Raw genomic sequence first — 15,684 nt, forward strand, 5'->3', positions numbered from 1 at the left:
TCGGAGGGCGGAACGAATTAACCGTATTTACATTGAACCTTATGGGAAAATTTACCTCGACTTGCGAGCAACTCGACTTGCGATCAGAGTCATGGAACGGATTAAGTTCGTAAGTAGAGGTACCACTGTACTTAGTTTTTCACACATGGCTTCTCCATTTTGGCTTTCTTTTTGTAAAATAAATGACGACAAGGTCTAATATGTCACGTGTTGTAGTTCATCTGAGGTTGTATTTACCTCAGTTTTGACAACTTCTAAGGACCAGATGATTTTTATTATGTCCTGATATGTAAAACCATAGAACTCAAAGAGGGTGTACTTTCTTTTTCACACGACTGTATATGCTCACCAGGCCTAAAAAGTGCTTCAGGGGATGCAATCCCAGGATGAGGTGCGGCTGATTGAAAGAACTGCAGATCTCTCTTCAACCATAGAAGGTCCCTGGGTGACTCTGTGCCATTCACTCTCTTTCAGCCCAACCTGCCTCTCAGGATTGTGGTGTAAGGAAAAAGGAGAGGGAGAGTCATGCACACCACCTGGAAGAAAGGTGAGGTGTGACTGTAACAGACAAGTAATGCCCTCCAGTTTCATTTATTTATATATTCAAGAAATGTATATGGCTGCCCAACTTGAACAATTATGACTCTGGGTAGCATATAATCAACTAGCAACATGTACACAATACACCAGGAACCCAAATTTATATTACATCTTTTCAGGCAGGTACTCCAATCAACTTGGCCCTAGTGGCCAAGGAAAAAATCAGGTTTTTAGAAACTTTCTAGAAGCTAGCAGGGATGGGACCAGCCATGTATCACAGATGTGGGAAGGTCATCCCAGAGGGCAGGCACTATGATGGAAAAGGCACATTCAAAGGATAAGTGGAGAGGGGGCATTGCCAACTGGACCTGCTTCCTGCCACCTATGTGTATAGTTAGTGGAGAGGATGTGGGAGACATAAAGAGAAATATGGAGAAATACAGATGGGAGACCCCATCTATTTCTTGCTCAGATCCCATTCCTTGTTTGTTTCAGATTGATCCACTAGTTGGCACATGACTCCCAAGAGGGAATACTGTTCGCAATAGGTGGGGGAAGCTGAAGCAAACACTTCTGATCTCCGATTCTCTCCAGCAATTCTCTGTGTGTTTTGCTAAGATAGTCTGCAATGCCTTTTTTGTTTTTAAAAACAGCCCAGTCTGCATTTAACTGCTGAGCAGTTTCAAGGGGAAAAAGGTGGAGCTCAGATTCCCTAGTGCTCAAGCATGTCCTAACAGAAGAGCCTGGGGCAAAGATCAAAAATAAAACCAAAAGGAAAGCATTCCTTCTGGCTTTGTTTGTTAAGATATCTCTTACCATAAATATTTATATGCCCCCTTCCATAAAGTCAGATCTATGGAAAAGCTGGCCCACAAGGAGCACGCATCTGCCTAGCATAAAAGGGATGAATCAAATTGGGACAACTCCTTTATTTATCTCTACAGAACAAGATAAAAGAGACACAGAGGACAGGTAAGTCGACTGGGGGAAGGGGGTGCCCTCATTTAGGGATCATTCTGTGGTGCTAGTAATGTTATGGACATTTATTAGCTTTATGCCATTTTGACTCTCCCCACAAAGCATCCTGGGAAATGTAATTTGAAGAAAGTGATGACAATTCTTGTTTGCGAGACTCTGCCACCACCTCTCTTCAGAATTTGAACTCCTTCAATTGCGTGGGGAGAAGGAATGAATATACATATCTATTCACGTCTAGAGAATAAAGAAACTGCCATTATACCAGGTGAAGTTAATGAAGATGGAGGTTCAAGGGAGCTCTATTGCCATGAAAAGCAGAATGTTCAAAAGAGCTACGAACATGAAGAGATCTGGAGGTTCAGATGTTTTATTGTTCTTGTCAAGGAAAGGTAGAATTTGAAGTATTTTTTTTTCAACAAATAAGTGCAACCCTAAATACATTTAGAAGTAAATCTGTCTCAGTCCAGTGGGGCGTACTCTCTAATGTTTAGGATTCATTGAAAAAGCATGACAGAGGCATACACTGTTATGAACACTATGGAGAGAACAGACAGAGGGAAAGTTTTGTTCCTCTTCTACCTTACAAAAACATGAAAAGAACCTAATAAAGGCTGGTAGGTAGTTTGTTTTGAACAACCAGGAGTCAATGGAACCTCCTTTTACTGGAGCAGTCTGCCTCTGAATACCCAGTCCAGCCACTCTGTCAAGCTCTGCTTATGAGCTCTCAGAAACGTTCAAGGGTCTGCTGTTAAAAAGAGAATGCTGGATGGGTTCAGTCTGGGTCTAATCCAGCAGAGCAGTACCTACCTTCAGCAAAGGAGGAGGACAAGCTATTTGAAATAAGGGACCAGTATAAGACAGCTCAAAAGAGTCTGTAGAAAATATGCGAGTCTGAGCTTTGTTGTGAAGGTCAAACTTAAAACCAATGGAGAGAAGAAATGAAAATGCCTTTTACCCCCTCACTCTTTTGTTGGGGAGATGTGAGGGACCTTCTTGTAAGGCTGAGCTAAAATCCTTAGGATTTTATCCTATCATCTGTTCACTTAACAGCAACATACCACCTCAAAGCTGTAGAGAAACTTTACTATGTTTATTCTTATCTGGATGTTTTAATGCCGAAGTTTGCTTGCTTGTTTTTCTTCCTTTTTAAATTTTCCGTTAGCTTTCTCCAACCATGGCTGAGAATTATGGGAGTTGAAATCCAACACATCTGAAGGATGAAGTTAGGGAAAGCTAACTTAAGCAGAAAGGTTTGTAGAACAGTCTGTACATCAATAAAAAAGAAACACTCTTTACTTTCAGGTTTATACCATAAACTTACATAACGCAATGGTGATTATTTTGAAGTAAATGTTCATGTGACAGAGATATGGGGCTACAAAATGTACTTAGGAAGAAACTCACTAAATTCAGAAATACTTGCTCTTGAATAAGCATGCACTGGGTTTGATTTCACATCAAATGCACAATACCTCAGCATCTCTTATTTGCTCCAATTGCATCTGAGAGGGAAAGTCCGGCATTCCCATTTTCTTCCATTTCAAATATGGGTTGGTTAGGTTGTTATCCATGTAGTACGTTACATACACCAGTTCTTTGGGAAGACAAAGAAAACGTAATAGCTTATGGCTTTAGCGAAACTTCAAATCAAAGATGGTCATTTACAAACATAGTGTTCTGGTTCACAGCCTGTTATTTAATGAATTGAAAAGATGAGTTTTGGGCCTCAAATCTTGGACAGAGTAGATTTAGAAAGAAACAGAGAAGTAGGTCATCAGGATTCTGAAAAACCCAAGCTGGCATTGTTTCATCCTGTAGGCTGTTGAAAAGGTTTTGCATCTTGAAATGGGACAGGGAAAGGAAAAGAAAAACAAAATTGAAAATCAGCTTCACTGATGTACGATCCTCAGTAAACTGTTCTGATGAAGGCGATGTAACAGCCAAATCTCAGAATGGATTCTTCTTTAAATACTAATTTAAAAATAAATATTTAGTGATCACTTTAAGAAGAGGCAATGTGTGTGTTATGCTGTAGCTGTTAGGAACCGTACGTTGCCCTGTGAGAACTCAGACTGGACATCTCTTGCATTTGTTTAATAGTGCATGAAACCTACTTCCCCTAACTTCAATGTACAGTAAATCTCATGTTTCTGGTGGGCATTAGGTAAATCTCATGTTTCTGATGGACAACCCTTCAAGAAGCCATAGCAAAATTTTACCTCTGTGTTTAGGATAATTGGCTACATTCAGAATCACAGTGCTGATGTTTGAGGATGTCTTGTTATCGTTGCTTGAATAGATCAGTATTGAGGCTTGCCAACTGTCTGACAATTGTAGTCCTGAAGGTTTGTGCAAGCTGGCTAGTATTCCCAAAGCATTACAGTCTTCTGATTTGTGACTGGAAATGTTGGCAGAAATTTGCTCTTCCCCTGCACAAGAGGGAGAAAACCTTGAACCAAAAAAAAAGGACTTGAAATGAAAACTTACAGAGAAGCATTTAAAGCATGTTATCACAGTTCCAGAAGTGGGCCACACGAACTGTAGCTCCATGATAGAACATTTCATCCAAAAGATTCGAATTCCATGTGAGTATAAGAAGAGCTGAAGTTTTGAAATAACAGATAAATATTTAGTTGAAGACATCTGATCTTGCTGAATTGGTTCCTCTTCTGTTTGTTAAAAGCTGTTCTTCCCAAGACTGTGCCATATCCCCTTCCTTTTCAACTATCTCTAAGCTATTTGCTGTTGGAAGGGGGGGTGGGTTCCTATCACTTACTACCCCACAACTTCTGCCACTGTGTTTTTCCCCAGTACATTGGGGGTGGTAACAGGTATGAGGTTTAAAGGAATCATGACATTATGATTGACTTATTTCCCAGTTCAGTTGAATTAACATCAGCTGGCCAACATGATATACTTCTTCTTTCATTATCAAATACAAGATACTTCATTTCCTGGAACAGTTAAGTGGGATTAGCAGTTATCAGAATAAGTGTTTTTTGTACCTAGAAGAGCCAGTAAGCCCATTACTGTCAGCACCGGCTTCCTCACCATCTGGACGTGTGGGGGCTTTGTGTTATTCATCTGAAAGCGTGCCGTAAGGGTCCTCTGGGTGAAGTAATATGGATGGTAGCTCAGAAATGCATTGTCATTGCTTAGCAAAGTGTAGTTGATGGTATTGTTGGGTTTAGCAATCAGAAGATTTTGATGCTGAGCAATTACCTGTATAGTAAAGGAACATCATTTGAAAATACGCGAGGTATTATGTTAGTCCAACAAAACAAATAATAGGGCTTCACAGGAGACTTTTCAAGATTTTTGACAACAAATCCACTGTAGGACAAGATCACTATTTTAAATCAATCATATCTAATCTGCTGCCTTCCAAATGTGTTTGGATAACAATTCTCATCATCCACAACCAGGCTAGGAATGATTGAAAGGCACTAGGTTGGGGAAAGGGTGATTTACATTTCTCATATGAAATTATTATACAGTATATAAACTATGGCTGTGAGTATTCTGTATTCAGTACTTTTGCAATAAAGCAACTCAAATTCTGAAACCCATATAAATCAAAATGGATTTGTAATATTTCCTCTTAACTTGCATGCTTTATTCTGCATCAGTACTATTTAGTGCGTACTTCGCAGAACTTAGTTCCCATTGGTTTGCAATAGGGAGAAATATGGGAACGTGCAATGTGTTGAGACGCCAAAGTTATTTATTGATATAGGATATAGTATATAAATTGATTAAATAAGTAAATGATTTACTACTTTTGGCCACTAGGAATTCAACAGGTATTCATTATGATGTATTTTCAAGTATAACGCTGCAAGGATGATAAAATCAGAAAGTTGTTTCAGCCTATTAAAATAAAAACTGAGATTTTCAGCTGTATGCTGGGTCAAATATCACATCTGATTCCTTTGCAGTCTTCCTACAGAAGCATACCGTATACAGAGCTCTGAACACAAATATTTAGTATTGGGATTACAGCTTTCCTTTCTTCTGCCTCATTTCTAATTCCGAAGAGATGACTGCGCGCTGATATTTATCTCTGCTTATAGAAGAAATTAAACCGAGTTGCAGGATCACTGTGCATAACTTGAAAACAAGAGAGGTGCTGTAACATCTTAGCATCAGGATCCACTAACCAAGCCTTTCCAATAGCTTAAATTGACCTAATTCTCTAGCCAGCTAAAATTAGGAACGTAAGAGGAGGATTGCGACAACATAACTAATCAGATGTAGAAGGATTAATGTTCATGCCAAAATATGCAGAAAAAAGCAGATTAGCTCTTAAGAACACTGAGTTCTGCAGAAAGGAGTTGTGTAGAAATGCTTTTAAAATCACAAAAAGTGTTCACATAATACTGCATGAGGAACAAGAAAGAGAGCCAATTCTGACCATTTCTAGCCCTCTTAATTTACTGCATGTGGGTGTGTGAATGAAATAAAAACACATTCTTTAATCTTCGTTTCTCTCCTCTTTGAAGACTTCAGAGGATTATGTGTGCTCTGAGAAGTGTCACCCAGGAAAGACTGTGCTATCTACACAAAAGAACTAGTAAGAGCAGCAAAATGACAGGTAGGAGTCATGTGAAGACCTGAATATTGCAAGAATCCAGCAGTGAGTTAGAATGCAGTGCACAAATATCTATCTATCTGTAGGATTTATAGAACTGGAAAAGGCCTTTTCAGACATTGAATATTAATCCCTCGCACAATGCAGGAATCCAAATTAAAGTATCCAGAACATGCAATCTATAGCCTGTTTGGAAGCATCTCCCTGGCTGATGAGTTCTACTGGCCAACGCTTTTTGTTATAAAGTTTTTCCCTAACATTCAATCTGAATGTACCTTCCTGTAACTTAAATCTATTATTCCAAGTCCTGTACTCTAGGATGACACAAAATAGGTCATGACTTTCTTCTGCATAACCTCATACTCCCAGATCTTTTCTTCTCAAAGCTAAGCATTCCTAATTCCTTCAATTTTTCTTTATATGATTTAGTTTCTAGCTCCCTGATTATCCTCAGCATTGTTCTGGGAACCTGTTCCAGCTTGAGTGCTTCTTCAAGTGCAGTGCCCAGCATAGGATCTGAGATGAGATGAGACTAATGCAATAAAATGAAACTATTATTTCTTTGGATTTAGAAGATATACTTTTCTTGCAGAAGCCTGAAATTGCATATGATTTTTTTGTTGTCACACCACATTGCTGACCTAACTACTATTCCAAGATCTTTTTCACAAGTGCTATTACAAAGCTAGGCAATAGCATCCTTAACATACACATTTGTTTATATTTATTTCCTGCATGCAGAATTTTGCACTCGTATCTACCCAATTTCATTCTGTTTTTCTCAGCCCGTTTCTCTATCATGAAATTGTTATTTCTGTACTCTTAGAATATCCCACTTAATTTTGTGTTATGTGCAAATTTGATAAGCATTTCCTCCACTTCTTTCAAATCACTAATAAAAATACTAAAGAACAGAGGGTCCAGGACTGAACCCTGTGACACCCCACTATGAAGTTTGATGAGGAAACGTTAATAAGTGTTCTTTGAGTATGATTTTTAAGCCAACAATATATCCACTTCTTATGCCTTCCAGCCCATTCTTAACCAACTTGCTCATCAAAATGTCATAGAATATTTTGCCAAATGGTTTTTAAGCTCAAGATACATTTAATCTATAGCATCACCACAATTACTAAGCAAGTTACCCAATCAAAAAAGAAATAAATTTAATCTGGGAAAACATGTTCTTTACCATTCAGGCTGACTTCTGGGAACCTTGCATTGCTTTCAAAGTACTTATAAATTAATCTCTTGCTGATTTGCTGTAGAATCTTCCCAGACGGTCAGATTGACCCTCTATAGTTCCCTAGACCTCTTTTCTGCCTTTCTGAAAATAGGAACAACCTCCAGGTTTTCTCAAATACATAGCTTTTGCTGCACTGAAAGCAATGACTTCAAGTGCAGTATGAACATTTTTTTTCTGTCTGAATCAATGGTGGCCGTTCACTTCTAGGGAGGGGAGGAAAGGAAAGTGGCTAATTTTGGACAATACAGGGATGGGAGCTAAACCAGTACCTTACCCTGATGATTCTAATGCCTGTAAGGAAGGGGCCTTCTCAGCTGTGTTTCAACCTGTTCTAATCCCATGGAACTTAATGGCAAACATTGAGAATCAAGGAACGTTTTCCTTTTATCTGCAGTTTTATATCAAGTTCATTTTCCTGGTTGGACTACAATGATCAACCTGTAGCTTAATCTAGTTCCTGAAATCCTTGAGCACAACTTCCCTGTGTCCAAGCCCCTGAATTCCATTACTGAATTGTGATGATAAGGAGGTACATAGGAATTTTTTCCTTGCTTGTCATACTTTGTCCCAATTATGCTCCCATACCCTACAGTGATAGTTCTACTTGTCTGCTTTCCTCCCATCTCTACAATGCTTCTGGCAGGCTTACAGGCAATTGGTTGGTCAGCTGGAGCATAAGAAATATATATGGCTCCTTACCATTCTGTTCTCTCATTCCTTGATCTTTTAAAGCGTGAGGATAAATTTATCAAATACAAGAAATAAGATGATAGAGGATTTTATAGAATTGGTGACTTAATTATTGATGGAAATCCTGTTATTCCTGAATACATTTTGAAAGAGGATTGATTACAAGCAAAGATGGCACAAGACACTTTTGCTCCTGCATGGCTGATGGGCACTTTCCCCAGCACCACTCAGCTGAGGGATTTAGAGATGAAGATGTATGCTGGAATTCAGTGAAGATAGGTTTAAACCTTCTCATCTCCAGAAGCTAACTGTGAAGGAGTACAGTAATACAGTACTTTAGAAACATCAAGATAACTGTATCCCTGGAGGGAGCTACAATGCTGGACCCAGTTGACACCTAAGTAAATCAGAACAGATGCTCCCTTCTGTTGCTTTGAGTGCATTCTCTCCCAAGAAGGACGTTGCCTCTTCCCCCAATCCTAGCACCCAGCTTGGAGAGGAGAACTGCTAACTCTATCACCAGTTCCCTCCTCATTTTGTACAACAGAATAACACAAAATACATACAATTCATACACTTTTTAGTCTTTGTTTAGTCACTGTATAGTTTCAAAAATCAACAGTAAAATAAATTAAGGAAAGAGTTGCCAAGGGAGAGATCTCTATATACTGGACTCATACCCACACAGTTTTTCCATGCTTTGTTGGACAACAACCTTCTCTTTACCCCAGGGAGAAAATATCTCCCACCACAGAAAATAATAATTTAACTGCCTGGAAAAAGAAAAATGCACTAGAGAATGAGATGCTCAGATTGGGGAAACCATTAGTCTCTTACCTGCCCCAATCAAGATTGCTGCTTCCTTTTTGCTGCCTTGTGGTCACTGGAGTGGGATGGAGGAAAGTTAAACCCTTCCTTTCAGCAATCCTGATCAAGATCATTGTCCCAGGGTAGCTAATAAGAATGCCATAACCCAACATTTCCCCCATTGGTTACTTCATGCCTCCCCATCTGCAGTACAGAAAGGGTAGAATAAGCAGGTGGCTTGAGATTTGGGGATGGAGATCAGAGAGGTTAGGTCTATCAAGATTAAGATGGAATGTATGTCAAGGCAACACATTTCATTATCATTGTTTAATAGCAGAGCTGCATTTAGAAAGATTATTCTTAAAAAAAAATCATGAATGGCTAATTACTACTTCTTCACTCATAGCTACAGAAAAACTAAAGAGTAGGCAACCCACACCCTATAAACAAAAACATGAGGAAGTTTTGAATACACCAAATTTGAAATACTATATTAGTTTGGAAACTTTCAACTACAATTATTAATTCATACCACATGGCATTCAAATAAAATTCAATGGGTAGAAATTGAGGTAATCCTGGACTTCTGTCAGGTAATTCCATTCCTTCCCAACATTCAGAAATTGACATCTACTACAAATTAGTACAAATGCAGATTATGTTTGGCTCCTTATCATTCTGTTCTCTCATTCCTTGAACTTTTAAAGCGTGAGGATAAATGTATCCAATACAAGAAATGAGAAGATAGAGGATTTTATAGAATTAGTGGCTTAATTACTGATGGAAATCCTATTATTCCTGAATACATTTTGAAAGAGGATTGATTACAAGTATGAACTTGGTTTCTAACAAGTCATGATCAATCATTCTTTCATAAACTGTCTCCATCTAATAAATTCAGACCAGCAATAACATTTGAATAATGGCATATATCTATTTTACTTTGTGGGAAGCACATCTAAGCAGTATAGTCTTATACTGCATATATATATATATATATATATATCACACACACACATACATAGTGTGTGTGTGTGTATAATATAGTATAGTACTATATATTTATACTTATATAAATAATGACAGGTTTGCCTGAAAGTTTCACTGCTTAGCTCTCCACCCCGCTGCATAACCATGACTAGGAAGTGTGGAGTGACTGTTGGTGGCAAAAGGCAGCAGCAATGCCAGGCACACCCCTTGTGGTGATGTGGAAGCCAACTGGTTCCAAGAACTCTGACATGCACTAAAATCTGCTTCTGCCCTAATCTAGCCATGGTACCCAGGGCAGCAGGGAATATAAGCAGGGTGCAGAATAATTCTGGTCCCCCAAGCATTCAATCTAATTATTTAAGGAAAGCAGATATTGCTTTTCATTATGCAACACAATGATACAGATAATAAAGCTACAGGATTTTTTTTTGGGGGGGGGAAACCCAAATCTCTTCTCTCCTCAGGGAAAGATGAGGAAAATAGCTCTAAGGTGTCACTTAAGGGAACAGCCACTCCTCTTTTGGACTACCAAGATTTTGATAGTGGGCTTCTCAAGATGATCCTTCAATAGCTATCTTGGGAGAAACTTCTCAACCAGACACTCATTCCCCAATTGCAAAAAGTAGTCTTCAATCAATAAAACCCACAAGTAGGGAGAGAGATGCTCTAGCAAATGAACATTTTATTCTATGCTTGATACTCAGTAACTCAAGAGATCTACCATTTTTTTTAATTGAAAAAGAAAAAAAAAGTGAGGATTTTTTTTTTTAAGGGATGACTTGTTTTTTTTAAAGTCCTAGGATGACTTCCTTGCTGAACACTGTTCTCCAGCTTCTACATCTTACCAGAATGTACAAAAACAGATCTGAGGTACTATTGAGCCCTGATCAAGTTTGGCTAACTTTTTGTACCATCCTCTTTTAAGACAGAATATGAGCTCTAGGGAATCTACAGCTTTGGGAATTCTATATGAAAGCAATGAATTGAAGTATTTGTGGGTGTTTCTGTTTTGTTTTTTTAATGGAGACAATTATAATTATTATTAGCTCTGGAAAGACAGCGTTAACGGTATTCCAGAGGAATGGCTGATTTCTATATTCTCCCAAATCAATGTCAGGGAATTATCCTTTATTGGAAAAATAACATATGCACAGCAGTGTCTTAAAGTATATAACCAATGTAGGGGGGAAATCCCTCTTCCACCATTCCTTTTTATTAAAGGTTTTTCTCAAAACGTCACTTAATATTCATGTAATAGCGAGCCATATATGTATATAAATCACTTGATTTATCTTCACTAATTTAGTCAAACACTGATGATCCCCCAACTGAACAAACTCATCTGGGACATCAGCTGGTTGTTTTGAGGTCATCCAGTATATTAACTAGAAAACAATGGTCAAATGCTGATAAATGATTCCCATCCCATTATCGCATATGAATGCTTGGTTGATTGTTAAAATACCTTATTTGAGATACTGTAATGTTATGATATTATATATGTGGGGTATTTTTATTGTTCTTATGGTTTTTATGGTACTACTGAATTGTGAGTTGCTTTGAGTCTTGCCTGAGAGGTGCATGCAAATGATTAAAGAGAAATAAATAAATTCTCAAAACCACTAATATCACCCAGGAGATTAATGGTCTCATCTAGTCTGGCCACAAAGTCTAGAGTGACAATTCTCCAGTTGTTTACCAAGCTATAAGCTATGATGGATGGATTTCTTATTCGGCTAAAATCAAGCACTATTCACTGATTGACAATTGTAGGATTAAGTGGCAAAGGGGAATGAGGGACTAAGCCAGGATCATGTGGTGGACAACCCTTTCCCCCTAAACTGTATTTTTAATTGTAGTTTGTTATTTAAACATCGTAGGTGAACACATGTTTTATGATTACAAAAATCACAAGCTGCAGATACAGTTTTCCTCCATTAGATGGTAGACAAGTCCTGATTTTGCAACACTGCAAACCCTAGAAAACCAGACAAAGCTAAAGCATTCATCAGGCCACTTCCAATTTAATAGCCATCCAGCTCCAGTACAGTTCTTTATGCAGAATCAGGGGAAACTATTTTGGTGTGTCTGTGTACCTTTGTATTTCTGAATAATTCATGGATACAAAGGGAAAATAGCAGATCACGACATTCATGGACTTTTGCAGAGAAAGCAGTTCCATTCTGGCCTAAACAGGAAGGCTTTGAATAAAGCTCTATGTATTGAAAAATAGGGGGGGAAACAGATTGACTCGGTGGCAGCAATGCGGATGAGTGATGGCTCTGAAAACAGCCCAACTCTAGTTGCCTGGTATATTGCCCAGATCCCAAATGGGTGTGTTGGATGGGACAGCTACAGCAGCTCCCACTATCTACTTTATCTTCTTCTGAACTGTTTTGGACCCGTTCTGGTCCATTATCGATGTTAGTGCATACGCTGGTAGAGATAAAGCACAAAGCCATCTGCTACAAGCTTCCTGATTCCAGTTGTTCCAATATAATACGAAGAAGTATTGCAATGAGCATTAGTTTTTGCTCATTGTGATCTTTGTAAGACTGTAATGTTATTTTTTTTAAGTCTGACAAAGTCAGTGGCTCACAAGTAGACTAAGATGGGATTGGGCAATACATTTGCCATGGGAGCATCTATCTTGGGTTTTTCTTCTAAGAAGAGTAACCACTGAGAAGGCGCTGAATCCAGATAAGGACCTAAGCACCCAGGAAGAAGATGAGTTCACTCTTCCCATTGAGAATCATCTCCTTCCATGATGTTCTTCTCTTTTAATAGTGCTATAATGGAGGAAGCAGGGAAGGACAAGACTGGTAGGAAAGCAGTATGGAGGGAAGATCACACCACCTTCCCCATATGCCATCCCTCCCATATAGATTCCTCCTTTTACCTCTGGCTGCTATTTCTAACAGAAGAACAAGCCCAGACAAACACATGGAAAAGCTACTATTTACTTCCAGTTCTTCTGAACTGGAGTGCTTAGCCACAGTAGTCTTGAGACCCAGAAGTAACAGGAATATGTTATGTTTGGCTCCTGTAACTGGCAAGCAGTATTTAGTCAGTCAGCAAGCAGTATTAGTCAAGCCTAAGAAGGGCTTGGTTTGTCACCAGAGATCATAATGATATTACCAGCTTCCAAATGCTCTTTAAGGCCACAACCTAGAGAAGGTGCCTTCTTGGTCTAGATTCAAGCTTCAATGCTTACAGCCCTGGCCTAACCCTGACACCTTGAATGTTTGTCAGAGCAAGCAGAGCAAATTGAGCAAGAGAGTCTAGACAAGCTTCTGTTTACTTTGTGATCCCAATTATCCAATGAAAATCCAAACACAAAAAGGACTCCTCTACTTCTATCAGCATCAACCTTACCTTTACCACCATGGCCGCATAGGTCACATCAGTTCTCCACTGCTGTGGAATCGACCATCCTACTAGGGGATCAGCCTCGTCATTGTATATAGGCACCAAGGCAAAATTGGGAAAGGTCTTCTGGATCTGTCCCATGGCCTCAGTTTCCTGTTCCAAGATATGAAGAGAACTCCCTGCTCCCTGGTAATAAGAAGTATTGTGATGACTGTTATTATCTATTAAACTTATAGCTTGCTCTCCTACACTTACCCTATTGTGTCACTCTGTTTTAGATGAGGGCAGGGAGCCTCTCTTTTTATTGATCTATAAAAAGGTATACAACCTGAGGCCTACAGAAGCTCCAAAATTTATCACCAAATTCAGATTCTTAAATGTGCCAGAAGAGGAATATTATTAAATAATGATAGGAGAGTAATTAATCTTACTACATTACTGTAGATATAAATAATATTAAGTTTTGATTTTATTCTCACCCCACCTATGATTGTGTGGGTCTCTAAGCCTTTGACCATACTAAGCTGTCCATCCTGATCAATAAGCTCTAATGGGAGTCTTTCCACCCGAAGTTTTATTTATTTATTTATACAATGTATAGTTCACCCAATGCCCAACAACTCCTTAAAATTAAAAGTATAAAATACAAAACACACAAAAAATGAATGGCCTCTAAAACAACATATAACCAAGGAAAACTCATCCAACAGGGACACAACCTCAACCCTGCCGATAGCTTGGGAGAAAAGCCAGGTCTTTAATAGCTTCCTGAAGGTCATTAGGATGGGACCCATCCAGATGGAGGAATATCATTCCAGAGGGCAGAGAGAAGTCCCACAAGGTGACACTGCTTAATCTATGGGACTGGAGTATATCCACTCTGGCCTATCACACCAGATCAGCAGAAACAATTGGAGACAGGTGCTTCCTCAAATAAAGGGCCTATGTCATGAAGGGCTTTATAGGTGATAACCAGCCCCTTGAATTGCACCTGGGAATTAACTGGTAACCAGAGCAGCTCACAGAGCAGTGGGGTCACACAGGCCTAATGAGGCATGCCCAACACTGCCCACGCTGCTGCATTCTGGACTAGCTATAGCTTCTGAGTTTAGTTCAGGAAACTAAAGCTTCAGTTATAAATAAGCAAACAAGGTAACATACATAGTGGCACTTTGAACATTCCATATAATTCTCTGCAAGAGATAATAGCCACTTTTTATTCAATCCAGTCTCTTCCACCTTGTCTGTACTTTTTTAAATTGGATAAAAATACATAAATGAAAGCATTTAACTTGGATCAGGAACTTTTTAAATTCTCAGCAATTAAAAAAAAATGAGCTGACCTTCTTATGCATGGCAATGTAGTCTAGCCGGACTCCCGTCTCTCCAGTGAAAAAATTACTGCCATTGTAGCAATGACTAAGGAGGTTCCAGCATATTGGAGATTTTGGAAATGGATGAAAGGAATCTCCAGGGCCTCCCAATTTTAGCTGACAACTAGCTTCCCTTAATCCTTCAGAACAAGCATCATAGTAGTTGAGAAATCCTAGATAGAAAATGGAAGAGTTGTGAAAGTCTCAGTGTATGATAGCAATATGGTATCTCGTCAATGGAACAGAAATGTATCTCGCTCTTCAAAACATGCTAGGCTGAAATCTAACAAAGCAGGGCATATTTCATTGCATTTGCTGTATTAACACCAGCTGATGAAGAAATGTATCATTTGCATGAACTTGCATGCCTTGTTTTTGACTATGGAACTTGGGGCCACAGATTCTATTACAGATGCCAATAAAACACACAATCCCAATGTGTTTCAAAGCATGCAGCTAGCCCTTGTCGGCATGGCCCTGAATATATAAATTAGAGGATTATTTCCTTTTTAAAAAGCTATAAAGGAGCAGTTGAGTGTAGGACAGCTTTATTGTGGTTCAGGCTTTATGAACTAAAAGTCCACTTCACCCAATGAGTTACAGGTCTGCCAGAATTACGCACAAACCTCTCAAATATTTGTGGTAATGGGCCTGAGTGCAGGACAATTATTCAGCAGCAGCGACAGAACTCCTAATAGCAGGTGAGCTATACGCCCATAAACACCAATTTACATCAAATTTGTACTCACTTCTGTCTATACGTGTAATTTGGAAACAATTACAATGTAAACTATTTTACAGAAGGCAAGCAAACTGATTTTTCATCCAAATTACAGGAGCTACCAGATACTAGCAGGCACCTTATGATAATCAGATCATTATGTGCATAAGCACCTCGAACAGACACCCTTTCACCAGACACCCTTTTGCAATTAGAAACGCTCTACGGTTCTCACTCTCACTCCAGTGATCTTCCCTTGTGGCTACATCACTTCCCCTGACTTATGATCCTGAGAGTGCACAAATTCTGACAGGGGAGAGAATAAAATAACTCTGAGTGGGATCTCCCAACAGCCATTTGTACTGCTATGTGCCTTCCT

At 39.0% G+C, this 15,684-nt stretch overlaps 1 protein-coding gene across 2 annotated transcripts in view; it reads right to left on the reverse strand.

Annotated features, from left to right (window-relative positions):
- Positions 1–15,684, reverse strand: part of IDUA (alpha-L-iduronidase) — a 53,902-nt gene that overhangs the window by 11,470 nt on the left and 26,748 nt on the right. For both annotated transcript variants that reach the window (XM_015888707.3, XM_025169005.2), the window contains exons 6-10: positions 14,555–14,757; positions 13,218–13,397; positions 4,524–4,740; positions 3,738–3,947; positions 2,991–3,112 (exon numbers count right to left, since the gene is read on the reverse strand). In XM_015888707.3, the coding sequence (XP_015744193.1) occupies positions 2,991–3,112; positions 3,738–3,947; positions 4,524–4,740; positions 13,218–13,397; positions 14,555–14,757 (932 nt within the window). The remainder of the gene's footprint in view (positions 1–2,990; positions 3,113–3,737; positions 3,948–4,523; positions 4,741–13,217; positions 13,398–14,554; positions 14,758–15,684) is intronic.

The sequence above is a fragment of the Python bivittatus genome, unplaced genomic scaffold, assembly GCF_059951505.1.
Source record: "Python bivittatus isolate LINGU-HERP-01145 unplaced genomic scaffold, Pbiv_v1 ctg000850_np1212, whole genome shotgun sequence".
Classification (NCBI taxonomy): Eukaryota; Metazoa; Chordata; class Lepidosauria; order Squamata; family Pythonidae; genus Python; species Python bivittatus.